General features: G+C 35.9%; 1 protein-coding gene across 3 annotated transcripts in view; it reads right to left on the bottom strand.

Annotated features, from left to right (window-relative positions):
* The window catches only part of LOC134675416 (transcription factor EB), a 183,271-nt gene that overhangs the window by 40,084 nt on the left and 128,814 nt on the right, over positions 1 to 14,373 (bottom strand). The window contains exon 2 of one of the 3 annotated variants that reach the window (XM_063533654.1): positions 10,907 to 11,161. The exons of the other annotated variants lie outside the window; for them this stretch is intronic. Within the exon in view, the coding sequence (XP_063389724.1) occupies positions 10,907 to 10,962 (56 nt within the window). The 5' untranslated portion in view covers positions 10,963 to 11,161. The remainder of the gene's footprint in view (positions 1 to 10,906; positions 11,162 to 14,373) is intronic. 3 annotated transcript variants of the gene reach the window in all.

The raw sequence follows: 14,373 nt of genomic DNA, 5'->3' as shown, positions 1-14,373 counted from the left end.
TCATTGTTCATTGATGGCGTTTGGTTATCAAGGCGCCGTTCATGATAAAATCATCATAATTTTACTCATAAAATGTACTTACACGTTTTTGCGAATCGTAAATCAAAACCCATGAAGGCCAGGACCAACTTTTTTTAATACATTTTGAGTCACAACGTTTTTGCTGCCACTCATTATTTTAAAGTTGATTCTATACCTTTTCGACGCCGTGTCAAACACAAAAGCTCTCACTCGGACGCCACATCACCGAAGTGTCAAAACTGAAATTGAACTTTATGCATATGCACGTAGGTCTATATGATGATAACACATTTATTACGTTAAAGAATACAATTTTAAGCTTATTTTAATACAGTTGTGCGGTAGGTAGGTCTATATTGCTCTGTGGTCTGTGACCGATTAATCAGTCTTTGGCGTTGGACCTGCGGTGCGGATATATCGGTCATTGGCGTCCAAAAGGTTAATTAATACAATGGAAGAATTTAATTTCAGTAACATTTCGTACCTTGCCACAATGACAAACAATATGAAAGTCGCTAGGGAGCTCATACATTGTCACTGTGACTAAGTAAGAATTGTTCCTGAAATTAAATTCTTTGACATTAAAAGCTGACAACAATAATCCCGATATTTCGTCCTTGGCTAGCATCTGGTACTGGAATTAAGATTCCTTCGCGTGTCTCCACTCATATCGCTAATTACCAGACAAACAGAGGGAGCTTTAATTGGAGATGGCCACGGATTTAGAGATCATTATGCTTTGGCTGTTTTATATAGGACGCAGTATGATCACGTACCCATTTATACGTTTTTAACTGAGTACTTAACATCTAATGTAGGTATATGTTTTGGCTTCCTTTTCGAGTTCAGTCACTAACAATTTTTATCTTTATTCAGATTAAGTATACACTAGAATAACATTCTCATTTTCCCGATTACATTGATAACAAAGTCTTTCATTTATGGTTAAAAATAATCGAATTTCAAAGCCTTTTTTTTGTGAAGATAACAAGTCGTCATAAAACACCGATATCAAAAATATGGGCCATATCAAGTCAAGCATCATGTTCATATTCATGACACTGCTACTAGCCAAACAAAAGGTCTCCAAACTAATAAACCTGGCATCACAGGGATCTAACCATTCTTGTTGAATCATAGTTGAGCTAATTAGTAATGTGTGTGGGAACTGGATCAGAATGCCCGCATGGAATTATAGTGATATCAGGGTAACGATGGTTATGGCAATGGCATGGCATTGTCACAGTAACAGCCCATATAGGGATGTAACGATACCGATACCGATACGATATATCGGCCGATATAATCGGCAGACCGATATATCGGCATCGCCGATTTAAATTCAGCCGATATTACAGTTTGAAAAGCGCGCGAAACGTATGACGCTGCTAATAATTTGAATACACTTTGTTTCCATAACAAATAACCCTCCTTTTGCGTTGCCGTAGTCGGGTAAAAACTACCTAAGGTGAACTATAATTACTGAATTGGATTTATTTATGCATTGATTGCTTGGTGGTTACCTAAATAAATGTTCTCTTTGATTTTGATTTGGCATTTTTCTTTATTAGTTTTACAGTTTTTCACACTTCACAAAATCGAGTGTCTATTAATACATATGTATGTTTTATGCATAATAAGTATATAATTCCTTATTTGTTATATCTATTAGCTAACTACTGTGCCATTGGTATCGGTATCTGTATCGGTATCGCCGATTATTTACTTCAAATATCGGTATCGGTATCGTATCGGCAAAATCATGTATCGTTACATCCCTAAGCCCATACTTATAGCATGTATGGTCATAGCGATTATTCTAATTTAGCTTTGTCTCTTTGGAGACAACACTGAGATCATATACATAACCCACAACTTTCTGATTTTCCAATATCTTAAAAGGGAACATTTTGACGAATTTGACGTGATAAAGTCTTATAAATCTAAATGAACACCGGTAGCATGCACGAAAAGAGTGTCACGTCGTGGACAGATCTCCATGGTAACGTTGTGGACAGATCTTCTTCTTGAGATCCTTATGACGTTATCACGCAAAATTATCATCCGTAAACCGACTTTACAGACTACCATATTTTTTTTAAACTTTGGTCCACTGTATTCTTCAAGCCAAAATTACATAAATGGCACCATTTCCATTTTCGTCACCTCCATTAAAGTGGGGTATATGAATGTCATTGTTGTCATGAACATGGGCCCTGCTGCTATTAGGATTAACGCAGCGATCTCCAATATGGCCCTCAAAATTCTCAAAACTGCCACATTTCTTATATTAAATTGCTATATTAAAGTTTTTTAATTTAGTTTTCTCTTCAGTTTTTCAAGTCTTTAAACAAGTGTGTTTTCCCTTTTCTTTTATCTTCTCTCTGTAGCCAATGATAGTTCAAAATGTCGCTTGACCATCCAAAGTCCACGCGTGATTCCTTGCCGCCATGAATTACTTTTTAGTATTCCGTACAAAACTTTGTTCACGGAACACTTATGGGATCACTTCGGTCTTGCAAATCAGTTATTTATTACCTAAGTTTTTAACTAGTTCTCTCTCTTCTCTCCTATTTATCATCAATGTACTTGGAATTGGATAGATCATGGCGCTTAACGATCCAAAGGCCACGCGTGATTACCGTAATGACGGGAAGCGATGTTTCCGCGTGCGATGACCATCATTATGCCATCTGCATCAGTGCATGAGAACTCTTACATCACACAAGGTCACTCACGCCTTTCGTCCTTCGTACGAGTACTACCGAACCCCTAGTGTACAATAAATTTCATTCGATTGCGCGACATGACGTGCCTCCGCGTTTGCGTTTTGTCTCATTTTAAGGTAGGGGTTCGCGCCGCGACAGAGATAAGCGACCGAGACAGAAGACCGCGACCGGAGACCGCGACCGCCACTTGACCATAGGCAACATATAAGCGGCAGTTCGCAAGGAGACAGAGACCTCTCGCGTCTCTGTCGCCTGTCTCTGTCTCGCCGCGAACTGTCGCTTATATGTTGCCTATGGTCAAGTGATGGTCGGTCTCTGGTCGCGGTCTTTTGTCTCTGTCGCGGCGCGAACCTCCACCTTTAGATGGGATTTTGAACAGCGCGCCAAGCGGGACGTTTAGAAACTAAAAATCCCATACATAAATGTTTAGACATCAGTGACAATCTTTAACTTGCAGAAAACACCAAATAGGTACTTCAATCAATGTTGGTGTCGGCGGCCGATCGTAAGATCAGGCATATCGTAATGTTCCTGTGTAATGTTTTGACGATAGTCACATGAAACCAATATATAGGTAGGACGAACCTATCGTTAGGTTGCTTCAGATGCCCGAAGGGCAAACTGCCCAGAAATAGGAGCCCCGCGTAGCGGGGCTCCGTCGACTCAGGGAGCGAGTCAAAGATTTTCACGTTTCATATGCCTAGGAATTTCACGATATTCCTGATCTTACGATCGGCCGCCGACAGCTACAGTCCCTCTTCTTTTTAAGAGGCCCACTGATTAACAGTCCCCCGGGCGGTATCGGTTAAGCTAAGGAGATATCTATAGTTCGACAAGAAACTGTAGAAAATGATTGAGGGCGCCACTTCCTACGTAACTCACATTTTTGACTTAAAATCATGGCAACAATTTAGTATGGAATTTTTTTAGTTCCATTTAATTTTTACTATTATATGCACTTAATTTTAGTTGTATTTAATTTTAGTTGTAATGATATAATAATATAGTTTAGATTGTTATTTGTAAGTTATATATATATGTTATTAGTTTTAATTTTTAATTTAATTTTTATGGATTTTAATTTTAATGTATTGTAAGTTTAATTGATTAATAAATTCGGATACGTTGTGTAAATATATTATATGCACTATAGTAATGTGACGTTAATTCGTCGAACAAAAAAAACAATATATCACAAAACAATCTAGTAATGTCCGATTAAAACCGTATCTGAACAACACCAAGTATTAGCATGCATGCACGTGTAACAACGTCATCTTTACATGAAAAACTTCACACGCAATCTCGACAATAGATGTCGCTACCGTCGTGACGTCACAAGGCTGTCTGTTACATTGAATGGAGCTTTACTCCTTACAACTTATCTGCTGTCGTAATCAACGAGATTTCTACCTTATTTCCATGTAATTAGATCTATTATTAATACATTTAGTATTTGTATTGAATGCATGGATATTTTCTCAGCACGCGTTGACGCACTATGAAGATTATCTTTTCTTTGGAAACGTGACGGTGCTAATTATATTAATAAGGCAATTAGACACAGTAGGACGTCTGGTTACTTTGAATTTTTATGGTTATTAGGATTGTGTTTAACGCCATCTGTTGTGGGTAAAAATGCTTTATTATATTTTTTTGCGACGCGAACGTTTCAGTTTCAGCTTGAGCTGGTGGCCTTAGCGGTAAGAGCGTGCGACTTTCAATCTCGCACCAATGAGTTTTTCGGAACTTATACGAAATATCATTTGCAAATATCCAGTCGCTTTTCGGTGAAGGAAAACATCGTGAGGAAACCGGACTAATCCCAATAAGGCCTAGCTTCCCCTCCGGGTTGGAAGGTCAAATGGCAGTTGCTTTCGTAAAAACTAGTGCTTACGTCCAATCATGTGATTAGTTGTCAAGAGGATCCCAGGCTCCCATGAGCATAATGCCGGGATAACGCGAGGCATAAAATAGGAGGCGAGGAATAAAAAGAAGAGGTATGTATACAGGGTGTTACTGACCATCGGGCTTTAAATCCAGGGCTCGATTCTACTCGCTAAACTGAGCTACTTTTATTATGGCACCAACCCCGAAATCCCGATTTTTTTTTACTTTTTCATACATTTTGGCTGATCAGATGTCGACGTTTTCTATGGAAAAGCCAAAAATTTTCCCCCGATTTTAGGGTTGGTCCCATAGTAAAAGTAGCTCAGTTTAGCGAGTAAAATCAAGTCCTGGAATTAAAGCCCCATGGTCACATACTGTATAAATGATCATGCCAAATTTTAATGCTCATGCCTAATTTAAATACCTATGTCATTTGAGGGCTTAACCTCGATTGTATGGGAGCGCCTTTTTACGGCGGATCCGTGTGACTATTAAAAGTTACATACGGAACGGACGGCCTAAAAAATGATGGTGTTATTAAAGGAGCTACCCGAATTCGACACTCATAACATTCATAACTCATAACTAAACAATAAAACATTATCGTAGCATTGTCTACGTTCAAGGTCGCAGTTATTTTATCACATTATATTCATAACGGCGAATTCAGGCTTTAAATAGATTTTATGTTTACAAAAAACTTTGATGGAGTACGATTTCGTTATCATCAAGTAATTGACAATTTAATTTTATACACACGTTCCTAAGACCAATTTTGCCTTCAGACTTCATAATATAATTACATTAAAAAACAGTTTAGGTAATTTTATATATTTCTAGTTCTTTTTTCACTGTGGTCAATGTGGCGAAGACCGGCATATACATAGAATATCTAGGAAGACCGTCAAAAGGCAAGAACCATCGTATTTGTACCTATACTTAACATCGAACGCTCACAGTCAGAAACGAAGAGTTTTACCCCTTCTGCTCTACCGACCTTCTAGGAGTGGAGTATACATGTAGGTATACAAGCGCAAGAGTTAAAAGCGACTAAAGAGCTTGTAGATAATCTTCCCTTATAGACGGTCTTAGCCACATTGACCTCAACACTAACTGCCTTTAATTAAGGGTTATAATCAATTTAAACATCTCGGAAGCGATAAAACAATTCTGTTTCCTTAAAATATACTTAATTCTCTTTCCAATGAGATTCAAAATCCAACAGCAAACTACAACCGTATTTTTTTTTTATATTTACACAGTGCGTTAATTAAAGGACAATCTAAGACACCTCCGGGGCGGATGCAGGCGATCTTCTGCCTATTACCGCAGACAATTAAGGCGATTATGCGATAACAGATTTGCATATAATGCGTCCATTCATAAGACTGCCATTCATGCTGATTGTAGTATGCGTTGTGAAATAATTTATACACCTGTAGTAGATTAATATAAAGGTTTTACAAATAAATATACCTACAGCAAGCTTGGAGCTTAACCAACTTTTTCTTATTTTCCATTTTCAGCCATTATGATAGTCTACCCTGTATATTTTGGACATTACTCAACGTTCATCAGAATGTGCTCGGGGCCAATTTAGAGTTTACAGCAACATCTCCTTGGGAACTAATCAATGGCCGTTCTCAATTTAGCCGCCGCCAAATTATAACATAACACGACAGTGTTTCTTTAAGATACTTAAAAAAATAGGTTTTCTATAAATAATTAACTAAATAAACAATCTTTGGGTAGCGGAATCAGGGAATCATATTATTAAATAAGAGTGGGGGTTGTACTGGTAAACTTAATCTTTTATGAAACCCTTTTCAATGTGTATTGACTTGTCTGTGCCAGATTTATTAGAGACAGAGCATTATTCATGTGCCACCTCCTCCTATCAGTAAATAACTTTTTTATTTACATAATTATAAATAAATAAATATTATAGGACATTCTTACACAGATTGACTAAGCTCAAGAAGGCTTGTGTTGTGGGTACTCAGACAACGATATATATAATATATAAATATGTACTTAAATACATAGAAAACAACCATGACTTAGGAACAAATATCTGTGTCACCACACAAATAAATGCCCTTACTGGAATTCGAACCCAGGACCATCGGCTTCACAGGCAGGGTCACAGGGCCAGACTGGTCGTCAAAAACATTATTATTAAAAACAGAAGTTACATTCATTACTATTACTTATTTGCCAAACTGCATAGTCAAAGTCAAAGTCAAAAGTCAAAAATACTTTATTCATGTAGGCCTAGTAACAAGCACTTATGAACGTTTTACATAATAATATATTATCTTAAGCTAATTATCAGAGCAATTTATTGAAGTTAATATTATTCCATAGTAATATTGGATTATTATACAGATCAAATTTAATACTAAGAATTTCACAAAAAGATCGTCAAACATAAAAAAAAAATTGTATAAAAATACTAGTCTAGAATGTTTCTAGAATAAAATCTAAATGTCAATAACAAATGTCAATAAAACTTAACAAAGAAGTACATACATTGAATTATCTATTTCGAGTCACCATTAATCCCACGTTGTTTTATCACTCATGTAGTCTTGTGTGGTATAATAAGCTTTAGAAATAAGTTTACGCTTTACATAATTTTTAAATTTATTAATTGATAATTCAGTAATATGGTTTGGAAGTTTATTATAAAATCTTACACAATTACCCATGAATGATTTTTTAATTTTATGGAGCCGTGTGAAGGGCACTGCGAGCTTATGTTTATTTATAGTATTAATATTATGAATCTCACAATTTTTCCTAAAATTAACAATATTTTTATGTACATACAGAATATTCTCATAAATATATTGACAGTGCACTGTCATTATGTCAATTTCCTTGAATTTATCTCTAAGTGAGTCTCTATGGTTCAATTTATATATTGCTCGAATAGCCCGCTTCTGCAGAACAAAAATGGTATTTATCTCTGAAGCACCGCCCCACAGTAAAATACCATATGCCATAATGCTATGGAAGTAACTAAAATATACTAATCGAGCTGTTTTCACATCAGTTAACTGACGGATTTTGCTCACTGCAAAAGCTGCAGAACTCTGTCTACTCGAAAGAGTAGCAATATGGGGACCCCACTGAAGTTTAGAATCTAAAGTTATACCAAGAAAAACTGTACTATCAACTAATTCCAATTCCTCATCCTTCACAATGACACTTGTTTGCACATGCCTTACGTTACTACTAGTGACAAACTGAATACATTTAGTCTTTTTCTCATTTAACAATAAATTATTAACATTGAACCAATTTACTACCTTTGAAATAGCATCGTTTACATCATTGTACGCTTGTTGCTGTCGTTTGACTTTGAAAATAAGTGAGGTATCGTCTGCAAACAATACTATGTCATGGTGGGTCTTTACAAGGAATGGCAAGTCATTTATGTAGATAAGGAACAGGAAAGGCCCCAATATTGACCCCTGTGGTACACCCATAGAGACCAATGACCCCGGTGATCGCTGTCCACTCACATCGACCCTTTGTATTCTACCATTTAAGTAGGAATTAAGTAAATTCAGTGCCGATCCTCTAACTCCATAATAGTGTAGTTTCCTGATCAATGTTTCATGACAAACGCAGTCGAACGCCTTAGACAAATCACAGAAGACACCTAAAGCATCTCGTGACTCCTCCCAGGCATCGAAAATATGCTTAATTAGCTCAACACCAGCATCGGTTGTTGAGCGACCCCGTGTGAAACCAAACTGCTTATTATGCATTAAATTATTGCCGTTAAAATGTCGTACTAATTGTGAAAGAACTAATTTTTCAAAAATCTTGCTGAATGTTGGTAGCACAGATATCGGTCTAAAGTTAGTGGGGTCAGAGCTGCTACCAGATTTAAACAAAGGAGTTATTTTACTATGTTTCATTAAATCATAGCAGTTTGTTGGCAGAAAACTTATCTACCCTCTGCTATTATAAAGTAAGGTATTGTAGGTAAAGAGCAACATGACAGCTTTATGGTATAATCGCGTATCAATCAGGCCTAGCATGAGCGCTAATGATTACGTAGCCTCGCGCACCGGATGGACTCAAGACCGTCAGCGATGAACATGCTAATCATGCACATGCTGCAAAATTATGTCACCATCAGATAAGGTACTGGGCGGAAAATATCGCGGGATTTTAAATAATAAATAAATAAATGTCAGGGGACATCTTAGAAATGCGTGGTCTCTGCTCTGGTCTCAAAGTTCATTTAGAAATATTTAAGAGGGCCAGTCAATGTATCGCACAAGAAGGGTGTCATTTCGAGAAACTACTGTAAACAAAAAATGTACTTCCTTAAAAAATAAATGTTAGATATATTATTTCATAAACGGTAGTTTCATTATTTTATTACTTATCGCAAATAATAAATCTCAAGCAGTTTTGTCTTTTACGACACCGACTTTCTTTGAGGGGTGAGTCGTCGTACTAAATGTATGGGAGTGTTTGAAGTTAATGTTTGGGATATTTCTGCTTTTATTTAAAAAAAGTTATTAATGTAATTTTACTCATTGGGTAATGCACTTTCGATATCAATTTGAAGTTTTCTGATATCTGTTATATTTACGGAATTATAGCCTGGCTACACTTAACGATTACACCCTGTATATTTTTACAGTTCGCGTTCAAAAGCTAATTATTTTGACGATTAATATTTACCGATTTATAAACATGAGGATTCACCTACTCTGACGCAATATTTACTTAATAGCTTTTAAAGAAATATTTCCTAAACGGTAAGATTCTAAATTAAATCAACGATTAATTAGTTTTTCGTTTGACTTCCGTCGCGGAGGAAAAACCGACACGACAATCATAATTAGTAGTGACACAATTACGTCTAATTAATTATAGGTATCACTACTTATCACTGAGGTTAATTAATTATTTCAACTGATAATAACTTTAGGCTCGGTGACAAATAAAAATAACCGGACAAGTGCGAGTCAGACTCGCCCACCGACGGTTCCGTACTTTTTACTGTTTGGTGTTATAGCGGCAACAGAAATACCTACATCATCTTTGAAAATGTCAACTGTTTAGCTATCATGGTTCATGAGATACAGCCTGATGACAGAAAGACGGATATACTGATGTACAGTGAAATCTTCGTAATAGAGGGGTCCTGTTTTTACCCTTTGGGTGCGGAACCCTAACAACCTGGTAGACGCATAATAGGTCACAAAATTTCAACCATCATATCCGTATTGGATCATTTACTTCATTTGTATCGTAAAATCTTCCGTTTTTCCAGTAATCAATCAGTCTGACCTTGTTTTCTTTAAGTGTCCCCTCTCCGTGACGATTAGTCAAGTTAACGCGTACAATAAAATCGTTAATATCTACAAAATTATGCACTTTAACTGAACTATTACAATGCAAGTAAGTAACGAGTACTGACGACGAGGCCTCGTCGGCGATGGCGGGATAACTTGGACTCCTTGAGAGACTGGCCAGATATTGCACTAAATAGAGACGAGTGGAGGAAGAGGGGGGAGGCCTTTGCCCAGCAGTGGGATACAGTGGGCTCTGAATAAACGAGTAATAATAAGTAACGAGTACATAATTAGAATGTGAACATATACAGAAAGCAATATTACATCGCTAGGTATAATTATCTCAGCATTAATGCAACAATTAAGAAACGTTACATATAAAGGCAAAGGACATAGAAAAAATAAACTATACATGGAAAAAATGATCTGACAATTTAGTTGAGCTAAGGAATATTACGAGTAGGTGAACTTTTTCTCTCCACTACCCAAGACAAAAAGTTTACCTGGTCTCGTATATAAATATAATAAAGAAACATAGATATTGTCTTTATAAACAGCAGAAAGGAAGAAAATAATTCATTTTTCTTTTTCGCTTTTAATGTTAATTAAGAGTGACATTCCATTTCCAACTGCAGCTGCAATACTGTTCATTTTACTATGGAAACGCGTCGCTGTCATTGTCAATTTCCATAGAAAATGAACAGTATTGCAGCTGCAGTTGGAAATGGAATGTCACTTTAAAAATAACGACCCTCTTTAAGATTCTTACAAACTATTTTTTTTTAATAGCCTATTTGTGTGTCCCACTGCTGGGCAAAGGCCTCTCCCCTGATTCTCCATGACTCCCGATTTAGCGTTTCCTCCGGCCAGTTGTTAAGGAAGGCGTCATAGTCGTCCCGCCATACAAACTATAAAGAAAATAAAAATATGTATACTCACTCTTTCTTATTGTTGACTACAATGACTAGCTTGACTTTCCTAGGGCCCTTGGTCATTTTGCAGAGGTCTCTGCGCTGCTCCGGGCCCTGGGTAACTATTTTTAAAAGTGGAATGTTTCCGACGATCCGCCAGGGGGCGTCCTGCTACCTCACTATCATTTTCACAAATTCACAGTCTTCGCACACACATGTTCATAACACTTGTAAATCACACTCACTGATCACTGGTATAATACTGTTTGATTTCGATGACACGCTAAGGAAAAAGGTAATGATAAAGTTATTAAGTAATTTCAAGACATAATAGATTATGATATGATTGATGCAGTCGTGACGTTTTAAGCTTTTAATTAAGAGATAACAGTTATTGATGTGACACGTGTATGTGTTCTGATTTGTGACGTGGCTAAAGATGGAACTGTAAATGGTGAAGATCTAAATAGGAATGACAATAAATATGACGTTACATAAGTTCTTGCGTAAGGTAGAAAAGACGACGTAGTAACAGACGTTATCAAAATCGTAGATGTCTGCAATCACGTCGAGATCACGGATGATGAATGATGATACATGGCGACGCGGCCCCGATGTGATGATAACGCTATCAACACCATTTCAAATATCAAATATTTAGGTAACGTCAGCTTTGGGATTCTTGCTGTTAAAATTTTTTCTAGTTTTGTGTTACTTTTAATACGTCATTCGTTTGTTTTTGGCTTTTTAGATAATTGTGTTTGACCGTCTTATGATTAGTCATTTTTTATAACATTACTTATGTATTAGGTACCAGTTCTTGGCCATTATTTTCAGGAGGAACCCTGTCATAGATAATGTAAAACGTGATTCATTGTCTATTACGATATCATTGTTTATTACATTGCGATTATTATGGCACAACTTAATCTATTTATCCAATGTAGGTACGTCATTATTCGTCATATCTCTGGAATTTATGCAATCACTTTAAAGTAAATATTTTGTTGCCACGTGGCAACCTTTCTGTCATTTATCATTCGTCTTATTTCATTTTCGACAATTTTACAATCAGTAACAAGATTTGGATTCCAGCATTAATAAATATTATTTTTTACAGCTTTTGTCAAAAGAAAAGAAAAAAGAAGCCTTTTCCTAAATATTTTCTCGTGAGTTCATTCGGTATTGTGTTTCAAGTAGCATTTCAACTGAGAATAGAAACACAAATAGCGCGTTCTAACTTGACGTTCATATAAATTTACTACAGATAATGTCATGATACGAGAAACTGAGACAAAAGCGCCCTCTATTAAACACTTTGGTGATCAGAAATAAGGTATAACATAAAAAAACAGAAATATCACCGGTGTGATATCACCTTTACAAAGAAGAATATATAATATATAAAACCATAATCCTACTAAAGATGTTGCGCAAGCCAGTGCTGTATTATTTACTTAAACTAAAAACGAAGTGAGAAAAGTAATTCCCAAGGCCAAAGTTAAGAACATATCCAAAGAAACCACAGACGGTACGCATTTCGATTTCAACGTGATAAATGATAAGGTAAATAAGGAAATATTTAATCTATTTAGATTAGTTACTCTCGAAATACTTGTTAGAGACGATGTGTGAGTTGATCAAGGCCTTGCATGGATGAACTTGAGACGTCGTCGTATAAAATTATTAAGAGAAAAATCAATCAATATAGATTAACTTTTAAGTACATTTTTATAGCAACACAAACTTTAACAATAAAAACAAACCAATAATAATCAAAATAAGCGAATTAGGGCGTCGCAACAAAACCTTCGATTTCAAAGGTACGACGTATAACTATGTTAGTAACCGCGACTTCAAAGTAATCTTTGTTTGCATTACACTTGGTGGACCACTGCTAATAGAACACGTAACAAACCGACAAACATAAAAACGGTGTAGCGCACATTTTTAATCATTCACAGTGGTATAAAAAACTGATGAGGCATTTCTAAAAGTATAAAGTGTCAAAACCGGTTTCTCTTACTTTCTGTTATAAAATAGGTACAGAGGCAACACTGGAATATGTAATATATCATATAGTTTGCCCTATATTTTATGAAAATATAACTATTTACACATTTGTTGATGTTTAAATGATTCAACTATTATTTTTATTTCAGGATTGCCGGCAATTTGAAAATTGTACGTTGAGCGTTATTCAAATTGCCCTTTTTGTGACCTAATTTTAAACGGTTTGCATTGTGAGCTCAGCCAACAACAGGGTCACAATAGGCGCTAGTTTTTTTTTTTTATAATGAAGTCTAGTTCTCATAAGACCGGTTACATTTTTTAAGTGAACTTCAATCGCTTTTGTAATTGTTAAATTGATGAATGATCAGAAATCGATACTAAGCAGTCTATAGTGAGATCTTAATCTTTTAGATTACTATCAATAACAGCTTTTATATTACAAACAGTCGTCATAATCAAGTGTATGGTTTTTAGTTAATCGTCCGATTTATTGGGCACAACGTCTCCATTAATTACGATAACCGAAATGCGTAGTTTTTTAATGATTTAATAATCTTTTGAATCAATCACAGCGATAGTAGCCTGCTATCATGACCAACCTTCTTAGATTAGGTAGGTACTTAGGTAAGAACTTATTGATAAAGTTTCCTAAAGTTGTGTCTGTTCTGTTTTTAGGGTTACAGTTATTTTTTTAAATAAATCAACTGCTTCAATCACTTCAGCAAATCATATGTCTAAGTTTTCTATACAACAACTATTTCCGATTTCGGGGTTGGTCCCATAATTAAAGTTGTTAAGTGTTAGAGCGTTTCTAGCTTGTCCGATTCGATGTCGGATGTTGAATAACCTTTGGAGAAAAACATCTATAAAAAATATAAAAAGGCACTTATTCATTATTTTCATCTTTGTAGTCGTATTTGGCATTCCATATCAGATCGGACAATTTGAAAACAATAACATAGGCAGGTAGCCAGAAATAATGTCAATCTGTAATTGATTTTCTCATTAAGGATGATGAACACAGAACATTTGCTATCGAGATTTACACTAATGTATTTCTTGCAGTCTTATGAAGATGTCATAGTTTATTCCGAGAATCCCCAAACACGGCAGTGTACACACGACGAGCAAACAGCCTCGTCTACTGAAGCCCAGCCATCATAACAATGTCTAACCCCCTTATTCATAAACGTTTACTAAAGTTAACAAGCCGATAATAATCATTGGTCCCTTGCCATCATACTAATACGTCGGAAAGGGACAAACGATTATTATCGGCTTGTCAACTTTAGTAAACGTTTATGAATAAGGCGGTAAGTAAGTAGGCATGTACAGTCACCTGCAAACGTTACTCTTCGAAGGCCGCACAAATATCACAGTTTTTTTATTGCCACAACAGCTTATTTCCATAATTTTGGGCAATAGTGATATTCGAAATGATTTTTTTTTTTTTATTTAATATATTTATTTCGGATAACAAGA

The sequence above is a fragment of the Cydia fagiglandana genome, chromosome 22 (genome assembly GCF_963556715.1).
Source record: "Cydia fagiglandana chromosome 22, ilCydFagi1.1, whole genome shotgun sequence".
NCBI classification, from domain to species: Eukaryota; Metazoa; Arthropoda; class Insecta; order Lepidoptera; family Tortricidae; genus Cydia; species Cydia fagiglandana.
This window is presented reverse-complemented; position numbering and strand designations above follow the sequence as displayed.